At 42.3% G+C, this 23,178-nt stretch overlaps 1 protein-coding gene across 3 annotated transcripts in view; it reads left to right on the forward strand.

The window, feature by feature from the left end:
- Positions 1 to 21,202, forward strand: part of ENY2 (ENY2 transcription and export complex 2 subunit) — a 33,568-nt gene extending 12,366 nt beyond the window's left edge. For all 3 annotated transcript variants that reach the window (XM_040433405.1, XM_040433403.1, XM_040433404.1), the window contains exons 3-5: positions 10,616 to 10,686; positions 11,910 to 11,984; positions 21,003 to 21,202. In XM_040433405.1, the coding sequence (XP_040289339.1) occupies positions 10,616 to 10,686; positions 11,910 to 11,984; positions 21,003 to 21,079 (223 nt within the window). In that variant the 3' untranslated portion in view covers positions 21,080 to 21,202. The remainder of the gene's footprint in view (positions 1 to 10,615; positions 10,687 to 11,909; positions 11,985 to 21,002) is intronic.
- The last annotated feature ends 1,976 nt before the right edge of the window (positions 21,203 to 23,178 follow it).

Below are 23,178 nucleotides of genomic sequence, written 5' to 3' on the forward strand. Positions count from 1 at the left end.
ATAGTATGTTGTAGGGGTTGTTGCCTTGCAGGAAGATGAATTGCAGTGCTCTTGTGGACTGCAGCAGGTTGTTTTTCTCCATATATTTTAAAGCATTCATGAACCATCCACGGCTCCCTCAGAGCAGCATCCCCACTGACACTACTTTACAGCCGGGCTCAGATACGGTCTCATTAGACCATTAAACCTTTTTTCCCACTTGATGGGATGATTTCCAGTCGATGTCCTCAAATTTTTCCCTATGTCATTGCAGGTGCAATAACTGATAAAATAATGATCTTTCTAAACCTGAATGTATGAGGAAGGTCTCTGCATGGTGTGAAGAATCTGGGCAGGATTGTCCGCATGCCCCCATCACCGCACATATTTGGCATGCCTTTCTCGCACTCACACAAAGACGTTATTTGTTGTGGTTTGCATGTTGAAAATACGTTATTTTTTTTATCTCCGCAAATCATCAGGAGTAATGACAGTCAGTTATTCCTTAAAATAACACTTGAAATTATTCTTGGTGTAAAAGTTGAGCTATCTTTAACCAGAAAGAAGGCTATTTTGGAGATTCACACAAAGGGTGTGACATATAACATGGTGGCACGGTGTCCTCTACAGGCGGCCAGGAATGCTAACAGAAATGTCTTAAGGTAATCTGTAGAAGTTGAGATGAAAAATTTAGACTTCTCCCCCAGTGGTTGATACTCTTTTAGTGGCTAACTGAAAAGATCAATAATCAAAAGGTCAGAGACCGAAAATCCCTGTAGGGGTACTACTATATGTGAATTAAAATTATATACTTTATTAATTCTTGTTTAAAATATTGGTTTCTAGCAAACCATGAAACCCCACAACACTAAAACTCTCAGGTGAAGCGCTGATTAACTACTTGTTCATTTAAGTCCCTGCAACCATGTAGCAAAGGGAGTATGAGTGGCTATTCGTTACATTCGTTTACCATCTTATGTAATATTTAGTGACCGGAACCCCCATTGATGTTCACTGTGCGCATCATACCTAATAGAGTGGGTGACGCACCCGGTCAACGCAATCACCATGCGCATCTGAATGGGGGCGCATCCGGATGATGTCAGAGTCACATGATCACCAGGCACCCACGGACGCACTGCATTGATGTCACATCCGCTTTGCTGCGGCCAATCACAACGGGGATCGTCAGCAAACGGGGCGTGGCGTAGTTAATATAATTCAGCTCCTCGCAATGCACCGACGCTAATACCCCAAACCCCTGACGAAGCCGCATCGCGGCGAAACATGTCGGGTGGGGAGTAGTGTTAGGCGCTTTTTTAGGCAGGTGTTTGGCGCGTTGGTTCTTGTATATATGAAAACACATCCAATACCCAATTGCAACAAGTGTGGCTTTTCTCTGTTGGGAAGTGTGTGCACGTTACAGTTTAACTGGCTAAATATTCAGCCAATTAGCAGTGCATATTTGAGTTGTTACCCTGGAGACATAAACATAAAACTCCAAAATGATATATTGAGAGTGGTAAAGCCAAGTCACATTCTCCTACAGGGATATATCTCAATTGGAGCATTTGCTAACTGCACATGTAACGAATAGCCACTCATACTCCCTTTGCTACATGGTTGCAGGGACTTGAATTAACAAGTAGTTAACCAGCGCTTCACCTGAGAGTTTGTGTTGTGGGGTTTCATGGTTTGCTAGAAACCAATATTTTAAACAAGAATTAATAAAGTATATAATTTTAATTCACATATAGTAGTACCCCTACAGGGATTTTCGGTCTCTGACCTTTTGATTACTGAGGTTATCCTCCCGCGGGTCTCACTCTCTACTAGGGCCTATATAGTAGTTTTTTTTGTAACTGAAAAGATGACACAATTGCAAGCTTCGAGATGACTTAAAAGGGTCCTCTGGATAGGTCATTAGTATCTCATTGGATCGGTGGGGGACTGACACCCAGGACCCCTGCCGATCAGCTCCTGTTGGTGCGCATGGTCTTCTCGCACTCACCAAACACAGCACCGTACATTGTATAGCGGCTGTGCTTGGAATCACGCTCAGTCCCATTCACTTCTATGAGGCTGAGATGAGCCTAGGCCACAAGACCGATGAACATGTCGTCACTCCGCCTAGGGAAAGCTGAGAGAAGGCCATGGCGCTACTACCAGCGCCTCTGGCCTCTCAAACAGCTGATCAACGGGGGTCCGAGGTGTCAGATCCGCACCAATCAGATACTGAGGATAGGTCATCGGTATTAAAATCTCGGAAAACCCCTATAAGCCTCTTCCTCGGGCATCTTTTAGGACAGCATCTGGAGAGTCACATATTTATTCACCAAAGTACATAGGAATAATGAGGTAGATGAGACGAGCGATGTAAAGCAAATCAGTATGAGTGGAGGAGGAAACAGACGCAGCAGTAAATTGTTGTAGTGACTATAGATAAGGAGTGTGAAAGTTGTATTGTTTTCTAATAGATATCCCGACATGAATGTGAAGAAGCAAAGAGATCTGAGGGGCACATTCCTTAAGAGATGTAGAAGGACATCATTCCATGAGGCACGGTCATTCCTCGTCATGGGCTCGTGTTCCCAGACTCTTCTGTCCTTCTGAGTTTTGAAATTCTCTTTTAACCACCTCCGGACCGCCTAACGCAGGATCGCGTTCCGGAGGTGGCAGCGCTGCGCAGAGTCACGCATATACGCGTCATCTCGCGAGACGCGAGATTTCGCTCCAAGCCGGCCCGCGCATGCGCATCGCGGGCCGGCAAAATTCAAAGAAGTATTTCGTCACCAGCCTGCCAGCAACGATCATTGGCTGGCAGGCTGGCGATTTTCAAAAAATCCAATCCAAAGTCATATAACAGATCATATTAGTAAATATGATCTGTTATATGGCTTGTCTGCTCCTGTGCTGGTCCTTTTCGTCGGTTGGATCCAGCACAGGAGCAGACTGAACTGTGAGTAGCACCAACACTACACCTTAGCCCCAGATCACCCACCTGCACCCCCAATTAACCCTTTGATCACCCCTTTGATCGCCCCTGTCAATCACTAGTGAAAGGAAAAAAAGTGATCAGTGTAAACTGTCACTTTTTTTTTTTCACTGGTATTGGCTGTTAGGTTTTAGGGATAGTTTAGGCCCCTTGGTTAGGTAGTTAGCGTCAGTTAGCGCCCACCCCACCGCACCGCAGTCACTTTTATTCGCTGTTTAGCGTATCGCTAATCAGCATTTGTACTTTTATAGTATCTGTAAGTGATCAAAACTGATCACGGTCAGATCTATAATAGTATTAGTGTCACCTTAGCTCGCCCTCCACCCAAAACGCAGTGTTTGCCCGATCAGGCCTGATCGGTCGCCCACACGTGCGTTCACCCACGCCCGCCCCACCGCAGTGACAAAAAATATATATTTTTTGATCACTGCACATTCATTTTACACGCACTGCGGCGATAAAAAAATCAGTTTTGATATTTTTTATCAACCGCAGCAGCCTCCGGTACTTCGCTAGCCTCCCCTTTGTAAGACAGGTTTGCTTTTTTTCTTGGGTAGTCTCAGGGAATACCCCTAAATTTAGTAGTCCAAAATGTCAAACAGGGGGTATTCTTCTGAAGAGGCCTACAGGATTCTGACCCAGTCGGATGAGGAGTGGGAACCCTCATCTGATGAATCTAGCGGGTCAGAATATGAACCTGTAGAAAGCAGTGGCTCTCTGACCCAAAGTTCGGACGAGGAGGTGGAGGTCCCTGATAGCACCAGGCGTACCAGGCCCCGTGTCGCTAGACCACAGGTTACGCAGGATCCGCTTCAAGAGCAGCAGAGTGGGGCTGTCGCTGCCGGATCACGTGGTGAGGCATACACCAGCAGCGCAGCCCTTCCTGGACCTAGTACCAGCACTGCCGTACAACCTGGTGAAGTAGCGAGCACCAGAAGGGCAGTTGAAGCTGGTACGGTGGCACGTGCAATAGTTACCCCGTCGCAGCCACCGCACAGACAGGCCCGTAGAGCCCCTAGAGTCCCTGAGGTGCTGGCAAATCCTGATTGGCAGTCACCAACTTCAGCCGCACCAGTAGTTCCCCCTTTCACCGCCCAGTCTGGAGTTCGGGTTGAGACGGCTCAAATCGGTTCGGCCCTGGGATTTTTTGAGCTGTTCTTGACTGCGGAGCTCTTGGACTTAGTTGTGGCAGAGACAAACCGGTATGCCACACAATTTATAACCGCAAACCCGGGAAGCTATTATGCCCAGCCTTTCCGGTGGAAACCAGTCCAAGTTTCCGAAATTAAAATTTTTCTGGGCCTTCTCCTCAACATGGGCCTGACAAAAAAGCATGAATTGCGGTCATATTGGTCAACGCACCCAATTCATCACATGCCCATGTTCTCTGCTGCTATGTCCAGGACACGATTTGAGACCATCCTCCGTTTTCTGCATTTTAGCGACAACACCACCTCCCGTCCCAGAGGCCACCCTGCTTTTGACCGGCTCCACAAAATTCGGCCCCTCATAGACCATTTCAACCTGAAATTTGCAGATTTGTATACCCCTGAGCAAAACATCTGCGTAGACGAGTCCCTAATACATTTTACCGGGCGCCTTGGCTTCAAACAATACATCCCAAGCAAGCGTGCCCGGTATGGGGTCAAATTGTATAAGCTCTGTGAAAGGGCCACAGGCTATACCCACAAATTTCGGATCTATGAGGGAAAAGATCAGACCCTGGAGCCGGTCGGTTGCCCTGACTACCTGGGGAGCAGTGGGAAGACAGTCTGGGACTTGGTGTCACCCTTATTCGGCAAGGGGTACCATCTTTATGTGGACAATTTCTACACAAGTGTGGCCCTCTTTAGGCATTTGTTTCTAGAACGGATTTGCGCCTGTGGCACCGCGCGAACTAGTCGCGTGGGCTTCCCCCAACGGCTTGTAACCACCCGTCTTGCAAGGGGGCAGAGGGCTGCCTTGTGTAACGAAGAACTGCTCGCGGTGAAATGGAGAGACAAGCGTGACGTTTACATGCTCTCCTCCATTCACGCAGACACGACAATCCAAATTGAGCGAGCAACCCGTGTCATTGAAAAGCCCCTCTGTGTCCACGACTATAATGCGCTCATGGGAGGGGTGGACTTCAATGACCAGATGTTGTCTCCGTATTTAGTTTCCCGCAGAACCAGACGCTGGTATAAGAAGGTGTCTGTATATTTGATTCAATTGGCGCTGTACAATAGTTTTGTTCTCTACAGTAAGGCTGGGAGAACACGATCCTTCCTCAAATTCCAGGAAGAGATCATCGAGAACCTCCTGTATCCAGAAGGTTCCGTGGCCCCATCCACCAGTGTAGTTAGCCGTCTACACGAGCGACATTTCCCCAGTGTCGTTCCTGGTACCTCAACCCAACCGTCACCCCGAAAAAGATGTCGTGTCTGTAGCAGGAGTGGAATAAGGCGTGACACCCGCTATTTCTGTCCTGACTGTGCTGACCACCCTGCCCTATGCTATGGAGAGTGTTTCCGGAAGTACCACACACAGGTACACCTAGCATAGGGATCACATCTCACCAGGACAGGCACACAGGGCTATTAGGGCCCATTCACTCACAGCTGCTGCAAACCTCTCCTTTCACCTGGGATAAAGTGCATAACGTACTTCGCCACATCTTTGGGCGATTTGCGCTTTGCACATTGTCCCATGGGGAAGGAGAGGTTTGTTCTATAAAGGTAAAAAAAACTAAACAAAAAAAAAATTACCGGTAAGTAAAAAAGTTAAAAAAGTTTAAAAAAGTTAATATGTTCTGTTCTAAAGTTAATAAAGTTATTGCTTTGCGGCCTGGTTTTTTCTTTTTTGTTTTGTTTTTTTTACCTTCCAGGTGGACCAACCGATGAACCAGCTGCAGCACTGATGTGCATTCGGACAGAAGCATTGCGCTGCTGTCAGATTACACGCAAGTCGGTGTATGCGGCGCTGCAAGACGAGATTTCTCCTCTGCAGTAAAAGATATGTTTGCCGAGGCATATGAGCTGAGGAGGTGGCGGTGTTCATATACTTTGGCAAACACTTTGTATATATAAAAAAAAAAAATCCCGGCAATGATTTATTCATCCACATCGATTGATGTGAATGGAGAAATCTGGTTTGCCAGGGCATACGAGCTGAAGTGGGTATGGATGTTGGGCGGAGCTCCTATGTCCTGGCAGACGCCTTTCCCCTCCTTTTTCTTTTTTTGGCAGAGATTTTTTCATCCACATTGATCGATGCGAATGAAGAAATCCGTGCCGTTCATTTTTTTCTTTCAGCCCAGAGGCTGAACGGAAAAAAAAAATCTCATTACCCGTATGCTCAATATAAGGAGAATAGCAGAAACTCCTAATGCTAGGCATACATGTAATGATTGCGGAGACCCTCAAATGCCAGGGCAGTACAAACACCCCACAAATAACACCATTTTGGAAAGAAGACACCCCAAGGTATTCGCTGAGGGGCATATTGAGTCCATGAAAGATTGAAATTTTTGTCCCAAGTTAGCGGAAAGGGAGACTTTGTGAGAACAAAATCCAAAAAATCAATTTCCGCTAACTTGTGCCAAATTTTTTTTTTTTTCAATGAACTCGCCATGCCCCTCATTGAATACCTTGGGGTGTCTTCTTTCCAAAATGGGGTCACATGTGGGGTATTTATACTGCCCTGGCATTTTAGGGGCCCCAAAGCGTGAGAAGAAGTCTGGTATCCAAATGTCTAAAAATGCCCTCCTAAAAGGAATTTGGGCCCCTTTGCCCACCTAGGCTGCAAAAAAGTGTCACACATGTGGTATCTCCGTATTCAGCAGAAGTTGGGGAATATGTTTTGGGATGTCATTTTACATATACACATGCTGGGTGAGATAAATATCTTGGTCAAATGCCAACTTTGTATAAAAAAAATGGGAAAAGTTGTCTTTTGCCAAGATATTTCTCTCACCCAGCATGGGTATATGTAAAATGACACCCCAAAACACATTCCCCACCTTCTCCTGAGTACGGAGATACCAGATGTGTGACACTTTTTTGCAGCCTAGGTGGGCAAAGGGGCCCACATTCCAAAGAGCACCTTTCAGATTTCACAGGTCATTTACCTACTTACCAGACATTAGGGCCCCTGGAAAATGCCAGGGCAGTATAACTACCCCACAAGTGACCCCATTTTGGAAAGAAGACACCCCAAGGTATTCCGTGAGGGGCATGGCAAGTTCCTAGAATTTTTTATTTTTTGTCACAAGTTAGTGGAAAATGATGATTTCTTTTTTTTTTTTTTTTTCATACAAAGTCTCCTATTCCACTAACTTGTGACAAAAAATTTTTTTTCCCATGAACTCACTATGCCCATCAGCGAATACCTTGGGGTCTCTTCTTTCCAAAATGGGGTCACTTGTGGGGTAGTTATACTGCTCTGGCATTCTAGGGGCCCAAATGTGTGGTAAGGAGTTTGAAATCAAATTCAGTAAAAAATGACGAGTGAAATCCGAAAGGTGCTCTTTGGAATATGGGCCCCTTTGCCCACCTAGGCTGCAAAAAAGTGTCACACATCTGGTATCTCCGTACTCAGGAGAAGGTGGGGAATGTGTTTTGGGGTGTCATTTTATATATACCCATGCTGGGTGAGAGAAATATCTTGGCAAAAGACAACTTTTCCCATTTTTTTTATACAAAGTTGTCATTTGACCAAGATATTTATCTCACCCAGCATGGGTATATGTAAAAAGACACCCCAAAACACATTCCTCAACTTCTCCTGAGTACGGGGATACCAGATGTGTGACACTTTTTTGCAGCCTAGGTGGGCAAAGGGGCCCATATTCCAAAGAGCACCTTTCGGATTTCACAGGTCATTTTTCACTGAATTTGATTTCAAACTCCTTACCACACATTTGGGCCCCTAGAATGCCAGGGCAGTATAACTACCCCACAAGTGACCCCATTTTGGAAAGAAGAAACCCCAAGGTATTCGCTGATGGGCATAGTGAGTTCATGGAAGTTTTTATTTTTTGTCACAAGTTAGTGGAATATGAGACTTTGTATGAAAAAAAAATTTAAAAAAAAAATCATCATTTTCCGCTAACTTGTGACAAAAAATAAAAAATTCTAGGAAATCGCCATGCCCCTCACGGAATACCTTGGGGTGTCTTCTTTCCAAAATGGGGTCACTTGTGGGGTAGTTATACTGCCCTGGCATTCTAGGGGCCCAAATGTGTGGTAAGGAGTTTGAAATCAAATTCAGTAAAAAATGACGAGTGAAATCCGAAAGGTGCTCTTTGGAATATGGGCCCCTTTGCCCACCTAGGCTGCAAAAAAGTGTCACACATCTGGTATCTCCGTACTCAGGAGAAGGTGGGGAATGTGTTTTGGGGTGTCATTTTATATATACCCATGCTGGGTGAGAGAAATATCTTGGCAAAAGACAACTTTTCCCATTTTTTTATACAAAGTTGTCATTTGACCAAGATATTTATCTCACCCAGCATGGGTATATGTAAAAAGACACCCCAAAACACATTCCTCAACTTCTCCTGAGTACGGGGATACCAGATGTGTGACACTTTTTTGCAGCCTAGGTGGGCAAAGGGGCCCATATTCCAAAGAGCACCTTTCGGATTTCAAAGGTCATTTTTCACTGAATTTGATTTCAAACTCCTTACCACACATTTGGGCCCCTAGAATGCCAGGGCAGTATAACTACCCCACAAGTGACCCCATTTTGGAAAGAAGAGACCCCAAGGTATTCGCTGATGGGCATAGTGAGTTCATAGAACTTTTTATTTTTTGTCACAAGTTAGTGGAATATGAGACTTTGTATGAAAAAAAAAAATAAAAAAAAAATCATCATTTTCCGCTAACTTGTGACAAAAAATAAAAAATTCTAGGAAATCGCCATGCCCCTCACGGAATACCTTGGGGTGTCTTCTTTCCAAAATGGGGTCACTTGTGGGGTAGTTATACTGCCCTGGCATTCTAGGGGCCCAAATGTGTGGTAAGGAGTTTGAAATCAAATTCAGTAAAAAATGACGAGTGAAATCCGAAAGGTGCTCTTTGGAATATGGGCCCCTTTGCCCACCTAGGCTGCAAAAAAGTGTCACACATCTGGTATCTCCGTACTCAGGAGAAGGTGGGGAATGTGTTTTGGGGTGTCATTTTATATATACCCATGCTGGGTGAGAGAAATATCTTGGCAAAAGACAACTTTTCCCATTTTTTTATACAAAGTTGTCATTTGACCAAGATATTTATCTCACCCAGCATGGGTATATGTAAAAAGACACCCCAAAACACATTCCTCAACTTCTCCTGAGTACGGGGATACCAGATGTGTGACACTTTTTTGCAGCCTAGGTGGGCAAAGGGGCCCATATTCCAAAGAGCACCTTTCGGATTTCACCGGTCATTTTTCACTGAATTTGATTTCAAACTCCTTACCACACATTTGGGCCCCTAGAATGCCAGGGCAGTATAACTACCCCACAAGTGACCCCATTTTGGAAAGAAGAGACCCCAAGGTATTCGCTGATGGGCATAGTGAGTTCATAGAACTTTTTATTTTTTGTCACAAGTTAGTGGAATATGAGACTTTGTAAGAAAAAAAAAAAAAAAAAAAAAAAATCATCATTTTCTGCTAACTTGTGACAAAAAATAAAAAGTTCTATGAACTCACTATGCCCATCAGCGAATACCTTAGGGTGTGTACTTTCAGAAATGGGGTCATTTGTGGGGTGTTTGTACTGTCTGGGCATTGTAGAACCTCAGGAAACATGACAGGTGCTCAGAAAGTCAGAGCTGCTTCAAAAAGCGGAAATTCACATTTTTGTACCATAGTTTGTAAACGCTATAACTTTTACCCAAACCATTTTTTTTTTACCCAAACATTTTTTTTTTATCAAAGACATGTAGAACTATAAATTTAGAGCAAAATTTCTATATGGATGTCGTTTTTTTTTGCAAAATTTTACAACTGAAAGTGAAAAATGTCATTTTTTTGCAAAAAAATCGTTAAATTTCGATTAATAACAAAAAAAGTAAAAATGTCAGCAGCAATGAAATACCACCAAATGAAAGCTCTATTAGTGAGAAGAAAAGGAGGTAAAATTCATTTAGGTGGTAAGTTGCATGACCGAGCAATAAACGGTGAAAGTAGTGTAGGTCAGAAGTGTAAAAAGTGGCCTGGTCTTTCAGGGTGTTTAAGCACTGGGGGCTGAGGTGGTTAATATCAAGACTTTCATGTCTGTGGCGTTGTGGTCATGGCTGCAAAAGTGTTTCGGTAGAAGCAGATCTTTCCTTTCTTCTTTTATTGTGCGGCGATGAGTTAATTTTTGTTCTAAGCATTAGTATAAGAATGAGCTCTCATCACCGCAAACAGTTATTTTCCATAGTTCTGGGCATGTGTGTGTTCTCAGTGGGGAGAGAGGAGGAAGCCGCTCCCTGACATCATCTGTCGGGCATGAGCTGCCCCCTACAAACCGCATTGGCCTAATCTGTATAAGCAGCTCAACAGGTGAATAAAAGCGTTTTGATTGGTAGCGCTGATGGACTACAAACCAGATTGCAGATATTACTGAGTGCACGTCTGTATTGATAGATATATCAAATTTTATTTATTTTTATTTTTTTCTATTTAAAGCCTTAAAGAACTCTTAAGAGCCAAACTGATTGAGTGCGGATGGAGGGACCAGCTGAAGGCGCACTGCAAAGGTATTGTCAAACTGTACTCTAGATGAGCCCCAGGACTAATACTGATCTCTGTATGGTGCACCTGTGTGATCTGATCTCATGGCTAAAGCGATACAGATGGTCTCTTTGGCGTAATATATTAATGATCTTGTAGAAGGCTTGCACAGTAAAAAAAATTTAAAAAAAATTGTATTTTTTTTTTTTTTTTTTTTTTTTTTTTGCTGCTGACACTAAACTGTGTAAAGTAATTAACATGGAACAGGATAGTATACTGTGTGTGTACATATATAATACACTACTGAGGACAGTATATTGTGTTGTGTGTGTGTGTATGTATGTATGTTAGTTTTCTGTGGCACATTTAGACTGGGCAGTTATCGGTAACAAGCTTTCCTAGGAACAAATAATTGCCCCAATCTTTGGCTGATATAAAGGCCCCCCAACACTGTCCAGTCACTGCTGACATTATTTCAGGAGACACCCTAGCAAGATGTGTCAGCTGTAAAGGCGGTATTAGACCTGCTGATTTTTTTTTCAGCAGTGTAATACTGCCGTCAATTGCCCGATGAACGAGCAAATGCTTGTTCATCCTGCAATACAAATCTTTTGACATGTTAAAAAAAAAAAATATCATGATCTACCGCCGGCAAATCACTATACAGCAAGGGGATGAGAGATGGCATAGGGATCGCTGCGGAGGAGATCTCTATGTAATAACAGCGGTCTACACCACCAGTGAGCAGGAGATTGCTAGGAGGGAACGCTTCCCTGTCGACAATCGCCTGCCGAATCAGCCTTTCTAATACAGGCTTTAAGGTTATGAGTCCCATTTGTACCCAAAAAATAATTTCCTGATATTTTCTATTTGCCTGCCATGTCTGCATGGCGATATCCAAACTACAAATCACATGACCACGGTACTCCACACAGCCTCCGCCGACGACACATCCATCTCTGTACATTTCTCTCTTTCGGGCCAAGGGGAAACTCTGTGCACATGATGGAGTGTAGCCCCCAGTCCTGGCACATACACATAATATAGTGCTGCATGCACCAGGACTGGGGGATGGGCTCCGTGAACAGAAGCCATGATGCTAGTGTGAACAGAGCCCTCAAATAGTCAATAATATTTTTGTAGATTTGCCGTATTCAGTCTTTCATTCCAGACATGTCGGTAGTTCCTTCCTAAGTCTTGTGCGCTGGACGTGACTCATTTACTACAATGTTTGTGGTCTTTGTTCTAGATGTGATTAATGAGAAGGGACTTGAACATGTCACCGTTGATGATCTGGTTGCAGAAATTACTCCTAAAGGCAGAGGTGAGTGAGAACTATTCTTCTAATCTGAGCCATAAATGGCCCAATATTTAGGAGTTAAGAGGGTTTACTGAACCAGCGAGAACTGAAAGGCTATAAAGACCATCGGGGGCAATTTTTTTAAGATTGGATTTTACTCATTTTGGGCTACTAGTCTTTTTTAAAAGTTATTTTGTCCTATAGTTTCAGTCTATTTTCAGACTTTCACTTTCTGTTTTACATGTCATGTTGCTGTTCTGAAGTCTGGATGTATATCCTTTATCTATTTAGGAGCTGTCTGGAGCTCAGACAGGAGGTCTATACGTCCAGCCTTCAGAACAGCAACATGACAGGACTCAGTGACAGTCTGCAGATAGACCGAAACCTCTTCTAAAGATTTAATCAAGGCCAATTATTGTTAGCCCAAAATGCAACCATGAAAAAATGCCCCTAAATGTGTGCTCATAGCCTTTAAGAATGACTTAAATTACTGAACAGTTATTTTCTGGACAAGTCATTAACCCCCATCTCACACCATGCTGTAAATATACAGCATGGCAAGCATCTAGTTTCTACCACATGCTGTACATTTACGGCATGGTTATGGCATTGGTTCAGTAACAGAGCTGCTTCCATCAGCAGCAGGTGTCATCTGTAATGACCAAGATTGGTGCTGGCACCAGTCCTGGCCGTAAAACCCCCTTAGCTGTGGTCAGTAGCGACCGCGGCATCTAAGGGGTTTACCAGCCTACACCATGTCTGTAACTACCTGATCTATAAAAGGATTGAGTTGCTTATGTGTCATTCCATGTCTAGTGGACCAACCTAGAAATCTGACCCTCTCCAAATTGAATAACATTTTGCACAGATGTTCCCTAAGGTCCTAAAATTTTATCTGGACCTCTGTTGGTTCCAGAGTTTTAGGCAGCTGATGATGGACCAGCTGTAATATCCTGCTTGCTGCATAACCCAAAGTGGCAACTTTGTCAAGGCATAGTATCTTAAGTAGTTAAACTAGGAGGCTGACATTTTGCAGGTTAGTAAAACTACTTAGGCTAAGTCTTCTTGCAAAGTTTGGTGCCTTAAGACGGACTCAATTTTTACATGCCATCAAAATGGGCCAAAAAATTGACATATGACCGTTAAGGGCCTACTTTGACTACCCACTGCTCCTGACATGCCTGTCCGATCAGGCTGTAATTTTGCCAGGAGTTATGGCCCATATGATATATCTTAAGGTCACATACACAAGCTTTCCAACCAACTTGAAGACAAGATATGATTAGACAAAGAAATTGCATTTCATATTTTTGCTACTATTGGGGTGGAAATATCTAAAATGTGTAATTTTTTTATCATTTTATTAATCTGATCCAAAAGAGCATGTTTTATGCCACAAAAGTCACCCTGTTTTATCTTTGACCCGGCCTTATGTTGGCCAGAACTAAGCATGTACCTATTTTGCATGCGTGCATGAAATTCAATACAAGGGGACATTTTTGGTGGCACATTTATCATCAATCTTGCATTGGACGACTCAGCTACTGCCAGTTCAACAGAATTATTGCCATTGCCAAGGAGCAATTTCCAACAACCAGAGAAGATACCAGCCATGGATGTCCAAGTTTTATTGAAGAAAAACAAGAAAGTAAAAACACAACATGCATACTAAAATTGCTAAAAATTCTGATTTCACAAGACTTCTTCCAATCTTTCTCAAATTGCACAAAATTTTGAATTTCCTATCAATGTTCACCAAAACATCTTGTGATAAGACATAACCTGCCAAATGATGTTGTGGGTTCATCAAGGGAAGCAATGACATGCTCTTCTGGCACCCAGCAAGTGTCTCTGCGGGAAGGCCAGTAAAATGACCTTGCAGGACCATGGGGATTCAAGAAATTGATCAAACCATCATGTTCCTCAATTGAAACTTCACATATACAGGTCCTTCTCAAAAAATTAGCATATTGTGATAAAGTTCATTATTTTCTGTAATGTACTGATAAACATTAGACTTTCATATATTTTTTAGATTCATTACACACAACTGAAGTAGTTCAAGCCTTTTCTTGTTTTAATATTGATGATTTTGGCATACAGCTCATGAAAACCCCAAATTCCTATCTCAAAAAATTAGCATATTTCATCCGACCAATAAAAGAAAAGTGTTTTCAATACAAAAAAAGTCAACCTTCAAATAATTAAGTTCAGTTATGCACTCAATACTTGGTCGGGAATCCTTTTGCAGAAATGACTGCTTCAATGCGGCGTGGCATGGAGGCAATCAGCCTGTGGCACTGCTGAGGTGTTATGGAGGCCCAGGATGCTTCGATAGCAGCCTTAAGCTCATCCAGAGTGTTGGGTCTTGCGTCTCTCAGCTTTCTCTTCCCAATATCCCACAGATTCTCTATGGGGTTCAGGTCAGGAGAGTTGGCAGGCCAATTGAGCACAGTAATACCAGGGTCAGTAAACCATTTACCAGTGCTTTTGGCACTGTGAGCAGGTGCCAGGTCGTGCTGAAAAATGAAATCTTCATCTCCATAAAGCTTTTCAGCAGATGGAAGCATGAAGTGCTCCAAAATCTCCTGATAGCTAGCTGCATTGACCCTGCCCTTGATAAAACACAGTGGACCAACACCAGCAGCTGACATGGCACCCCAGACCATCACTGACTGTGGGTACTTGACACTGGACTTCAGGCATTTTGGCATTTCCCTCTCCCCAGTCTTCCTCCAGACTCTGGCACCTTGATTTCCGAATGACATGCAAAATTTGCTTTCATCCGAAAAAAGTACTTTGGACCACTGAGCAACAGTCCAGTGCTGCTTCTCTGTAGCCCAGGTCAGGCGCTTCTGCCGCTGTTTCTGGTTCAAAAGTGGCTTGACCTGGGGAATGCGGCACCTGTAGCCCATTTCCTGCACACGCCTGTACACGGTGGCTCTGGATGTTTCTACTCCAGACTCAGTCCACTGCTTCTGCAGGTCCCCCAAGGTCTGGAATCGGTCCTTCTGCACAATCTTCCTCACGGTCCGGTCACCTCTTCTCGTTGTGCAGCGTTTTCTGCCACACTTTTTCCTTCCCACAGACTTCCCACTGAGGTGCCTTGATACAGCACTCTGGGAACAGCCTATTCGTTCAGAAATTTCTTTCTGTGTCTTACCCTCTTGCTTTAGGGTGTCAATGATGGCCTTCCGGACAGCAGTCAGGTTGGCAGTCTTACCCATGATTGCGGTTTTGAGTAATGAACCAGGCTGGGCGTTTTTAAAAGCCTCAGGAATCTTTTGCAGGTGTTTAGAGTTAATTAGTTGATTCAGATGATTAGGTTAATGGCTCGTTTAGAGAACCTTTTCATGATATGCAAATTTTTTGAGATAGGAATTTTGGGTTTTCATGCCAAAATCATCAATATTAAAACAAGAAAAGGCTTGAACTACTTCAGTTGTGTGTAATGAATCTAAAATATATGAAAGTCTAATGTTTATCAGTACATTACAGAAAATAATGAACTTTATCACAATATGCTAATTTTTTGAGAAGGACCTGTATTGCCAATCCACCAGGAGTTATCATAGGTGCAAGCTACGTACTGACCAGGTTGAAGACAGGATACTTTGAGGACAGATTGACATTCAGGTTCCAGAACACTTGCAATAAATGAGGTTGCATCATTCGAAATTTTGCTAACACAAATATTAGTTGTATCAATGGGTTTGAAACGTAAAAATAAAAAAACCGTTATGGGTCTTAGTTATGGTGATGCAAAAAAAATAATAATGAAGGAATTTTATGTGAAAATTGTAAAACATGAAAAATAATATACATTTGATAATGCCTTAATCCTATCTACCCACAGAATAAAGTTATTATATCATATATACTGCATTGTGAACCCCATAAAAAATAGAAATCCCTAACAGAACTGCCAATTTTTACCCACATCCTAGAAAATGAAATAAAAAGCAATCAAAAAGTCTTATAGTACCAAAAACTATAGCCAGTCCTGTAAAAAAAAAAAAAGCCTTCACAGAGGTACGTTGACTTTAAAATAAAAATGCTACGGATGTTCGTATAGGGCAATATAAAATACAACTGATTTTCTTTCTTTTTTTTTATGTGATTTTATGAGGCAAAAGTAGTAAAACATTAAAAAACTATATGTATTTGGTATCGTCATAATAGTGTCAATCTGCAGAATAAATGTGTCGTACTGCATGGTGAATGTCTTAATAATGAAAAAAACACTTACAGAATTAAAATTTTTGCCCACCTTACCTCCCAAAAAAATTATAAAAAGCGATTAAAAAAAGCCAAATGTACCCTAAAATGGTACCAATAAAAACGACATCTTGTTCTGCAAGAAAAATTACCCCCTTAACTCCATGTTAGAAAATCCAGATGCAATCCTGAGCGCTGCAGTGTCCCTAAACAGCCGTTTATGACCACATATATGTATTTCTGTATTGAGGAGAAGTTAAATAACAGATTATTTGATACATTTTTACCTTTTCTAGTCCTTGCAAAAATAAAAAATGGGGCTAAAGCAACGTACTATTGAGGAAAAAAAATATTTTCGCAGTCCAGTGTTGGGTAATTCTGTGTGACACACCTGAGGGGTCATAATCACCTGTACGCCCCTAGCTGAATTCCTTGGGGGTGTAGTTTCAAAAATCAGGGGTTTCCACTGTACAGGTACCTCAGGGGTGTTGCAAGCTTGACATGGCAAGCTTGACATCTGGGTTTCAAAAGTCAAATGGCGCTCCTTCTCTTCAGAGCCCTGCTATGTGTCCAGACAGCAGGTTATGACCGCATATGGGGCATTACCATACTCTACTCTACTCTAAAGAAATTGCATAACAATTTTTGGGTTGTTTTTTCTCTTGTTATCCTTTGTAAAAATGAAAAAAAAAATGTAGCTAAAAGTACATATTATTTTGATTTTCATGCCCTAATTCTAATAAATTCTATGAAACCTGTGGAGTCAAAATGCTCACTGCTTCCCTTTTGAGAGATTTTGTTTTCAAAATAGGACCTTTTGGGGATATTTATGTTTTTGCACCTCAAGGTCTGTGCAAACCTGAAATGGTGTCTGAAAAACTTTCTTAAAAAAAATAGGGGCCCCAAAATACACAAGGTGCTCCTTCAATTCTGGGGCCGGTATTTTATTTAAGTAGCACTCTAGAGCCATACATGGGATATTTCTAAAAGCTGTAGAATCTTTGTAATAAATTTGGAGTGTTCGCTCTATTTCATCATTTGCTGTGTCCCAAAAAAAAAATAGATAAAAATGTAAAATCTGCAAAAAAAATAATTTACCTCCATTTTGCATTATTGTTATTTCAATTTTGCATTAATCTCTGTAAAACACTGAAAGGATTAACAAACAAACTCTAAATGCCATTTTGATTTCTTTGAACGGTGCAGTTTTTATAATGGGGTAATTTATGGACAGTTACTAAGATACAGGCCTCTCAAAGTCACTTCCTCCTAACGGAATTGGTCAAATAGGATTTGGAAATTTTCTTTACAATTGCTGCTAAAAAGTTGAAAGCCCATTAACATGTCCAAAAAAATAAATTAACAAAAGTACAAATAAACAATGATGCACCATAAAGTGGACATACAGTAAATAATTAGCAAGTATATTGTGAGCTAGGAATATCCGTCTTAAGAGCAGAGAAATTTAGATTTGGAAAGGTGCAAATTTTGTGAAAATTTTCATTAAATTTGGGATTTTTTTTTTTTATAAATTTAAACAGAATTCATTAATCAACATCACTGACAGTACAATGTGTTACAAGAATTGCTTGGCTAAGTAAAAGCACTCCAAAGTTATTACCATAATGTGACACAAGTCATGGTTGAAAAATTGGGTTTTGTCCTTCAGGTCAAAAGAGGCTTCATCTTTAAGGGGTTAATAATTATCATCATGAATGGCCTATAGCGAAGTACGTGACAAACCTTTCCTACTTCTTTCTAGCAGTTGTCAGGAGTAGCAGCAGTCGGACCCCCGCTGGTTGTACATTCTGTGTCACTAATGTCCATCGTGGACATGCCCTCTAAGGTTATTGAAAATTGTTTTTCTAAACCAGTGTGAGGGATTTTGGGTTAAAAGAGAGGAGCTCCAACTTAAGGGACCTTATCTGTTAGAGAGAAATGTGACTACAAAGTGCATCTCTCTTACTCTGCAAGACCCAATACATCTTTACATTATATAGGTAGCATATAGATTTCAGTTAGAACTAGAATGTTATGCTTAACCCCTTGCACATAATGCCGTACATGTACGGCATTATGCTCAAGAGCTTTTAGGGAGGGGGATGCTGCACTAACTCCACCAATACATGGCTAGTGCTGGCTGTATAGTACAGTAGGCACCCGGCCAGAATGACCGAGATCGGCAGTGACGCCGAAACCAGTCGTTTAACCCCTCAATAGCGATCGTGGCATCTGGAGGTTAGGCAGATGAAGGGGCTCCCTTTACCTTCTGATTGGAGACCCCGCAGTGAAATCGCTGGGTTCCGATCAGTTAATATGACCACTTGGGGCCCGCTGAAGGTTCCCAGGCCTGTCATGGAAACTGCCTGTGAAGCTGTGCACAAGGCACAGCTCAGCAAGCAGAGCGTCGGAATCCCATTCACCATAATAGTTCTCTAATATAGTCTGAGACAAACTATCAGGAGATCACATGTTATAGCCCCCTGAGTTTTTGAGTAAAATATGAAAAATAAAAAAAAACTATTAAAAATAAACATAACAGGTATTGCCGTGTCTGAAAACGTCTTAAAGGGAATCTGTCACCTGCTTTAACCATTTTTAAGCTGGCACCATCGCTATGTGGACTAAAGTACCTTTTTTCCAGCAGTCTTCTTTTTACTTGATTTCGTTTTGTAGTTTTGATATAAAAGCTCTTTTTCTGATATGCTAATTAGGGTCCAAGGAGCCCAGAGGGGCGTTTTTTTCCCTCTCCGGAGCCCAGTGACGCCCCCCTGCAGTGCCCAGCCCGCCTTAATTTGAATTCCAAGAATGCCTCCTGATCATCAAATAACCTCCCACAGCCCGGCAAATGGTTCCGCCCCCTCCCCACGTCATAGTCTACCTTATAGAAATGCCCCATCCTTCTTCCTGTCGGCGGCCAGAAAACTCGCGCAGGCGCAGTACCGCCTGCGCGATCATCAACCTCCTCAGGGCAACAGCGCTCAGGTTACATCACTGGGCTCGGCGCATGCCCAGTGAGACTTTTGAGGCTGTTGCCCTCAGGAGGTTGATGATCGCACAGGCGCAGGCCGCAGGCGGTACTGCGCCTGCGCGAGTTTTCTGGCCGCAGACAGGAAGAAGGACGGGGCATTTCTAGAAGGTAGACTATGACGTGGGGAGGGGGCGGAACCATTTGCCGGGCTGTGGGAGGTTATTTGATGATCAGGAGGCATTCTTGGAATTCAAATTAAGGCGGGCTGGGCACTGCAGGGGGGCGTCACTGGGCTCCAGAGAGGGAAAAAAACGCCCCTCTGGGCTCCTTGGACCCTAATTAGCATATCAGAAAAAGCGCTTTTATATCAAAACTACAAAACGAAATCAAGTAAAAAGAAGACTGCTGGAAAAAAGGTACTTTAGTCCACATAGCGATGGTGCCAGCTTAAAAATGGTTAAAGCAGGTGACAGATTCCCTTTAACTATATTAAAATATGAAACATTTTCCTGCACTGTGAATGCCGTCACCTTGTTCCCCCTAAAAAATTGAATAACAGTAATCAAGAAGTCGTACGTACCCCAACAATGGTACCAATAAAAAGTACAGTTCGCCCCGCAAAAAACAAGCACTCGTACAGCTCTGTAGACAGAAATATAAAAAAAAAAATGCTATGGCTGTCACTGTCAGAAAATGACAATGCAAAGAAAAAATGTATTTTTTTATTTATATATATATATATATTTTTTTATTTTTTACAGTAATGAAATGAATACAATACAAACTTGATATTGCCTTAATTGTACTGACCTGCAGAATAAGGACGCTCTGGCCTTTTTTAGCGCACAGTGAATGTTGTAATATTAAAACCCCAAAAGTATGTTTCCATTTTCTTATACAAAACATGATAAATTAAATGGTGTCATTTAAAAAATAAATAAAATAAAAAATCTTGTCCTGCAAAGAAATAAGACCCTGTATAGCTATGTGAACGGAAAATTTAAAAAGTTATGGCTATTGGAATGTGGGGAGGAAAAATCAAAAATGCGATAACAAAAATGGGTCTGGTCTTTAAAGGCCATGTACACCTTCGGGGGCAATTTTTTTTCTTATTGAATTTTACTCATTTTGGGCTAAAAATCCTTTTTTTTTTTTTCAATTACCGTAATGTTTATTTAAAATATTGAGCTGTTATGTCACAAAGAGTTAACAGTTTTTCTGGTTCTGTGAATGGTACTTTCACTTTGGGGTCATCTATAGAGATGAGCGAACTTCTGTTTTAAGTTCGGCGTCTAAAGTTCGGCTTCCGGTTAGCGGAGGATCCCGATATGGATTCCGAATTCCGTTGTGGTCCGTGGTAGCGGAATCAATAATGGCCGATTATTGATTCCACTACCACGGACCACAACAGAATTCGGAATCCATATCGGGATCCTCCGCTAACCGGAAGCCGAACTTTAGACGCCGAACTTAAAACAGAAGTTCGCTCATCTCTAGTCATCTAATAACCCTTATCTCTAATTCACTAAAAGGTCATAGACACTTATTTAAGCCACAATGGAGGCAAGGAAGCTGTCTTACATTTAAAAGCGGCGGAGGATCCGCAGAAGTTATGGAGAGGCCGGCGCCTCTTCATAACTCCGGCGATGTGCCACCAACTATAGGGCTTATTAAGACCAGCATCTAAAACGCTGGTCTTAATAAATATGCCCCTATATTTTCGGAAAGTAGACACCTGACACATTGGGAAAATGAACCTTTATGAATCTCCACAAAGCGTATGGTAAGTAAACCTCTGTATGTCCATGATGGCAGCTGAAAGTCTGACCTGTCTGTTCATCTTCTTCTTCCAGCCCTGGTGCCTGACAGTGTGAAGAAAGAGCTGCTACAGAGGATAAGGGCTTTCCTCGCCCAGCACGCCAGTCTTTAACTTCTTTTGCCTATTTTTATTTTTTTATGTGATACGAGTCTTTTGCACAATTTGTTTTCCATTCCCAAGTTGTTTTTTTACTTATTTTGTAGCATGTTTTAACCAAATAAAATCATGCCAAATTAATAGTCTTACACGCCCCTTTATTATTTGAAGCATTGTTTGATATCTTTGTGGCGGTAGTCATATTTCAAGATAACTTAATATAACTAGCAGCCTGAGGCTGCACTTCTGAGAGATTCATTTGCCCTAGGCCTCATGCACACGACCGTGCCGCTTTTTGCGATCCGCAGATCCGCAAAAAACGGAAGCCGCCCGTGTGCTTTCCGCAATTTGCGGAACGGGCGGCCCATTGTAGAAATGCCTATTCTTGTCTGCAAAACGGACAAGAATAGGACATGTTCTATTTTTTTTGCGGGGCCACGGAATGGAGCAACGGATGCGGACAGCACACTGAGTGTTGTCCGCATCTTTTGCGGCCCCATTGAAGTGAATGGGTCCGCATCTGAGCCGCCAAAACGGCTGCTCGGATGCGGACCCAAACAACGGCCGTGTGCATGAGGCCTTATGTGAAGAAGATGGAATGGTTCCAGATAGGCTCACATAACATTATCCATTTTACCGGGCATGTATAGTGGTGCTTGAGTTTATTTGGGGGGAGATCAGTGTATTCAGTGATTTTGATCCATGCAAGGTTTCCATGACGGGAAACGTTTTTCACACTTACAGTAAATGCTCAAAAAACATCCTTTTAGAAATTTCTTTGGGTATTGCTCCTTTAAGGAGATACTAAGGCCTTATTCACATATCCTGATTCCTGGAACGTGTGCTGTCCATGTTCTCTGCAGACATTTTAGGGCCCATTCACACGACCGTATTTTTGTTTCCGCTTGCCTTCTGCTTTTTGCAGATCAGATGCAGACCTATTTGTTTCTATGGGACCGGAAAATCCACACCGTGTGCTATCCCTTCCATATGTCCACATAAAAGATAGAACATGTCCTATACTTGTCTGCAAAATGCAGTCCACGGCCCCATTCAAGAATGTGTTCCGTATGCAATCCGTATTTTGCGGATCCATGTCCACATAATTAATGCCCTGTCATCTCACCTTTGAATCTTTATTAAAAATTATACTTTCCATTTTTTTTGCAGATCCGCAAAAAAAATGAATACACACGGAAATATACCTTACGTATTTTGCAGAAAGTGTGCGAAAGTAACACGGAATAGATTTTTGTGGAACAATGGATCCGCATTTTGCGGACCGCAAACAACATATGGTCGTGTAAATGGACCCTTAATGTGTGTATTCACACATCAGTGCTTTAGCATGGGCCATGGGTCTGTAGTTTTAGCACAGAAACATGCCTTACATTTGTCCGTGTTAAGGCTACATTCACATGACCGTATGTGTTTTGCGGTCCGCAATAAATACGGATGACGTCCTTCAGGCATCCGTATTGCATCCGTTTTTTTGAGAATAGGACATGATCTATATTTTTGCGGGGCTACGGAACAGACATATGGATGCAGACAGCACACAGTGTGCTGTCCGCATTTTTTGCAGACCCATCGAAATGAATGGGTCCTCATCCAATGCACACAAAAAAACAGAACGAACACAGAAACGAAATGCGTCTGTGTGCATTAGGCCTCATGGATCCATCACACCCATTGTAATCTATTGGATTGTGAAAAACACAGACCCAACACGGATGCCATTTATGAGATGCTCTGAAAATAAATTTTCAGCTGCGCAGTGTCCTTGGAACACGGAGAACACTCGGACCAAACACGAATTCTTCACAGAAACCTTCACGAATGAATCACTGATTCTCGGATTTCATCACAGACGAGTGAATAAGGCCTAATCCTGTGGACCTATTCTGTGCTGCTTTCTGTGCCAATCAATGGGATTACTGGTTGGATTTGTAGAAAAACCTGACCACATCAACACTGCTATGTACTGTAGACATAGATGTGTGTAAAGGTGTCTATAGACATTAGTTCAGGCATGCTCAACCTGCGGTCATTGATATCTATTATAGTTTTTGCCCAGACCAGATCGAATTTTTTTTTTTCCTAATATGGTTAAA

This window comes from Bufo bufo, chromosome 5 (genome assembly GCF_905171765.1).
Source record: "Bufo bufo chromosome 5, aBufBuf1.1, whole genome shotgun sequence".
NCBI lineage: Eukaryota > Metazoa > Chordata > Amphibia > Anura > Bufonidae > Bufo > Bufo bufo.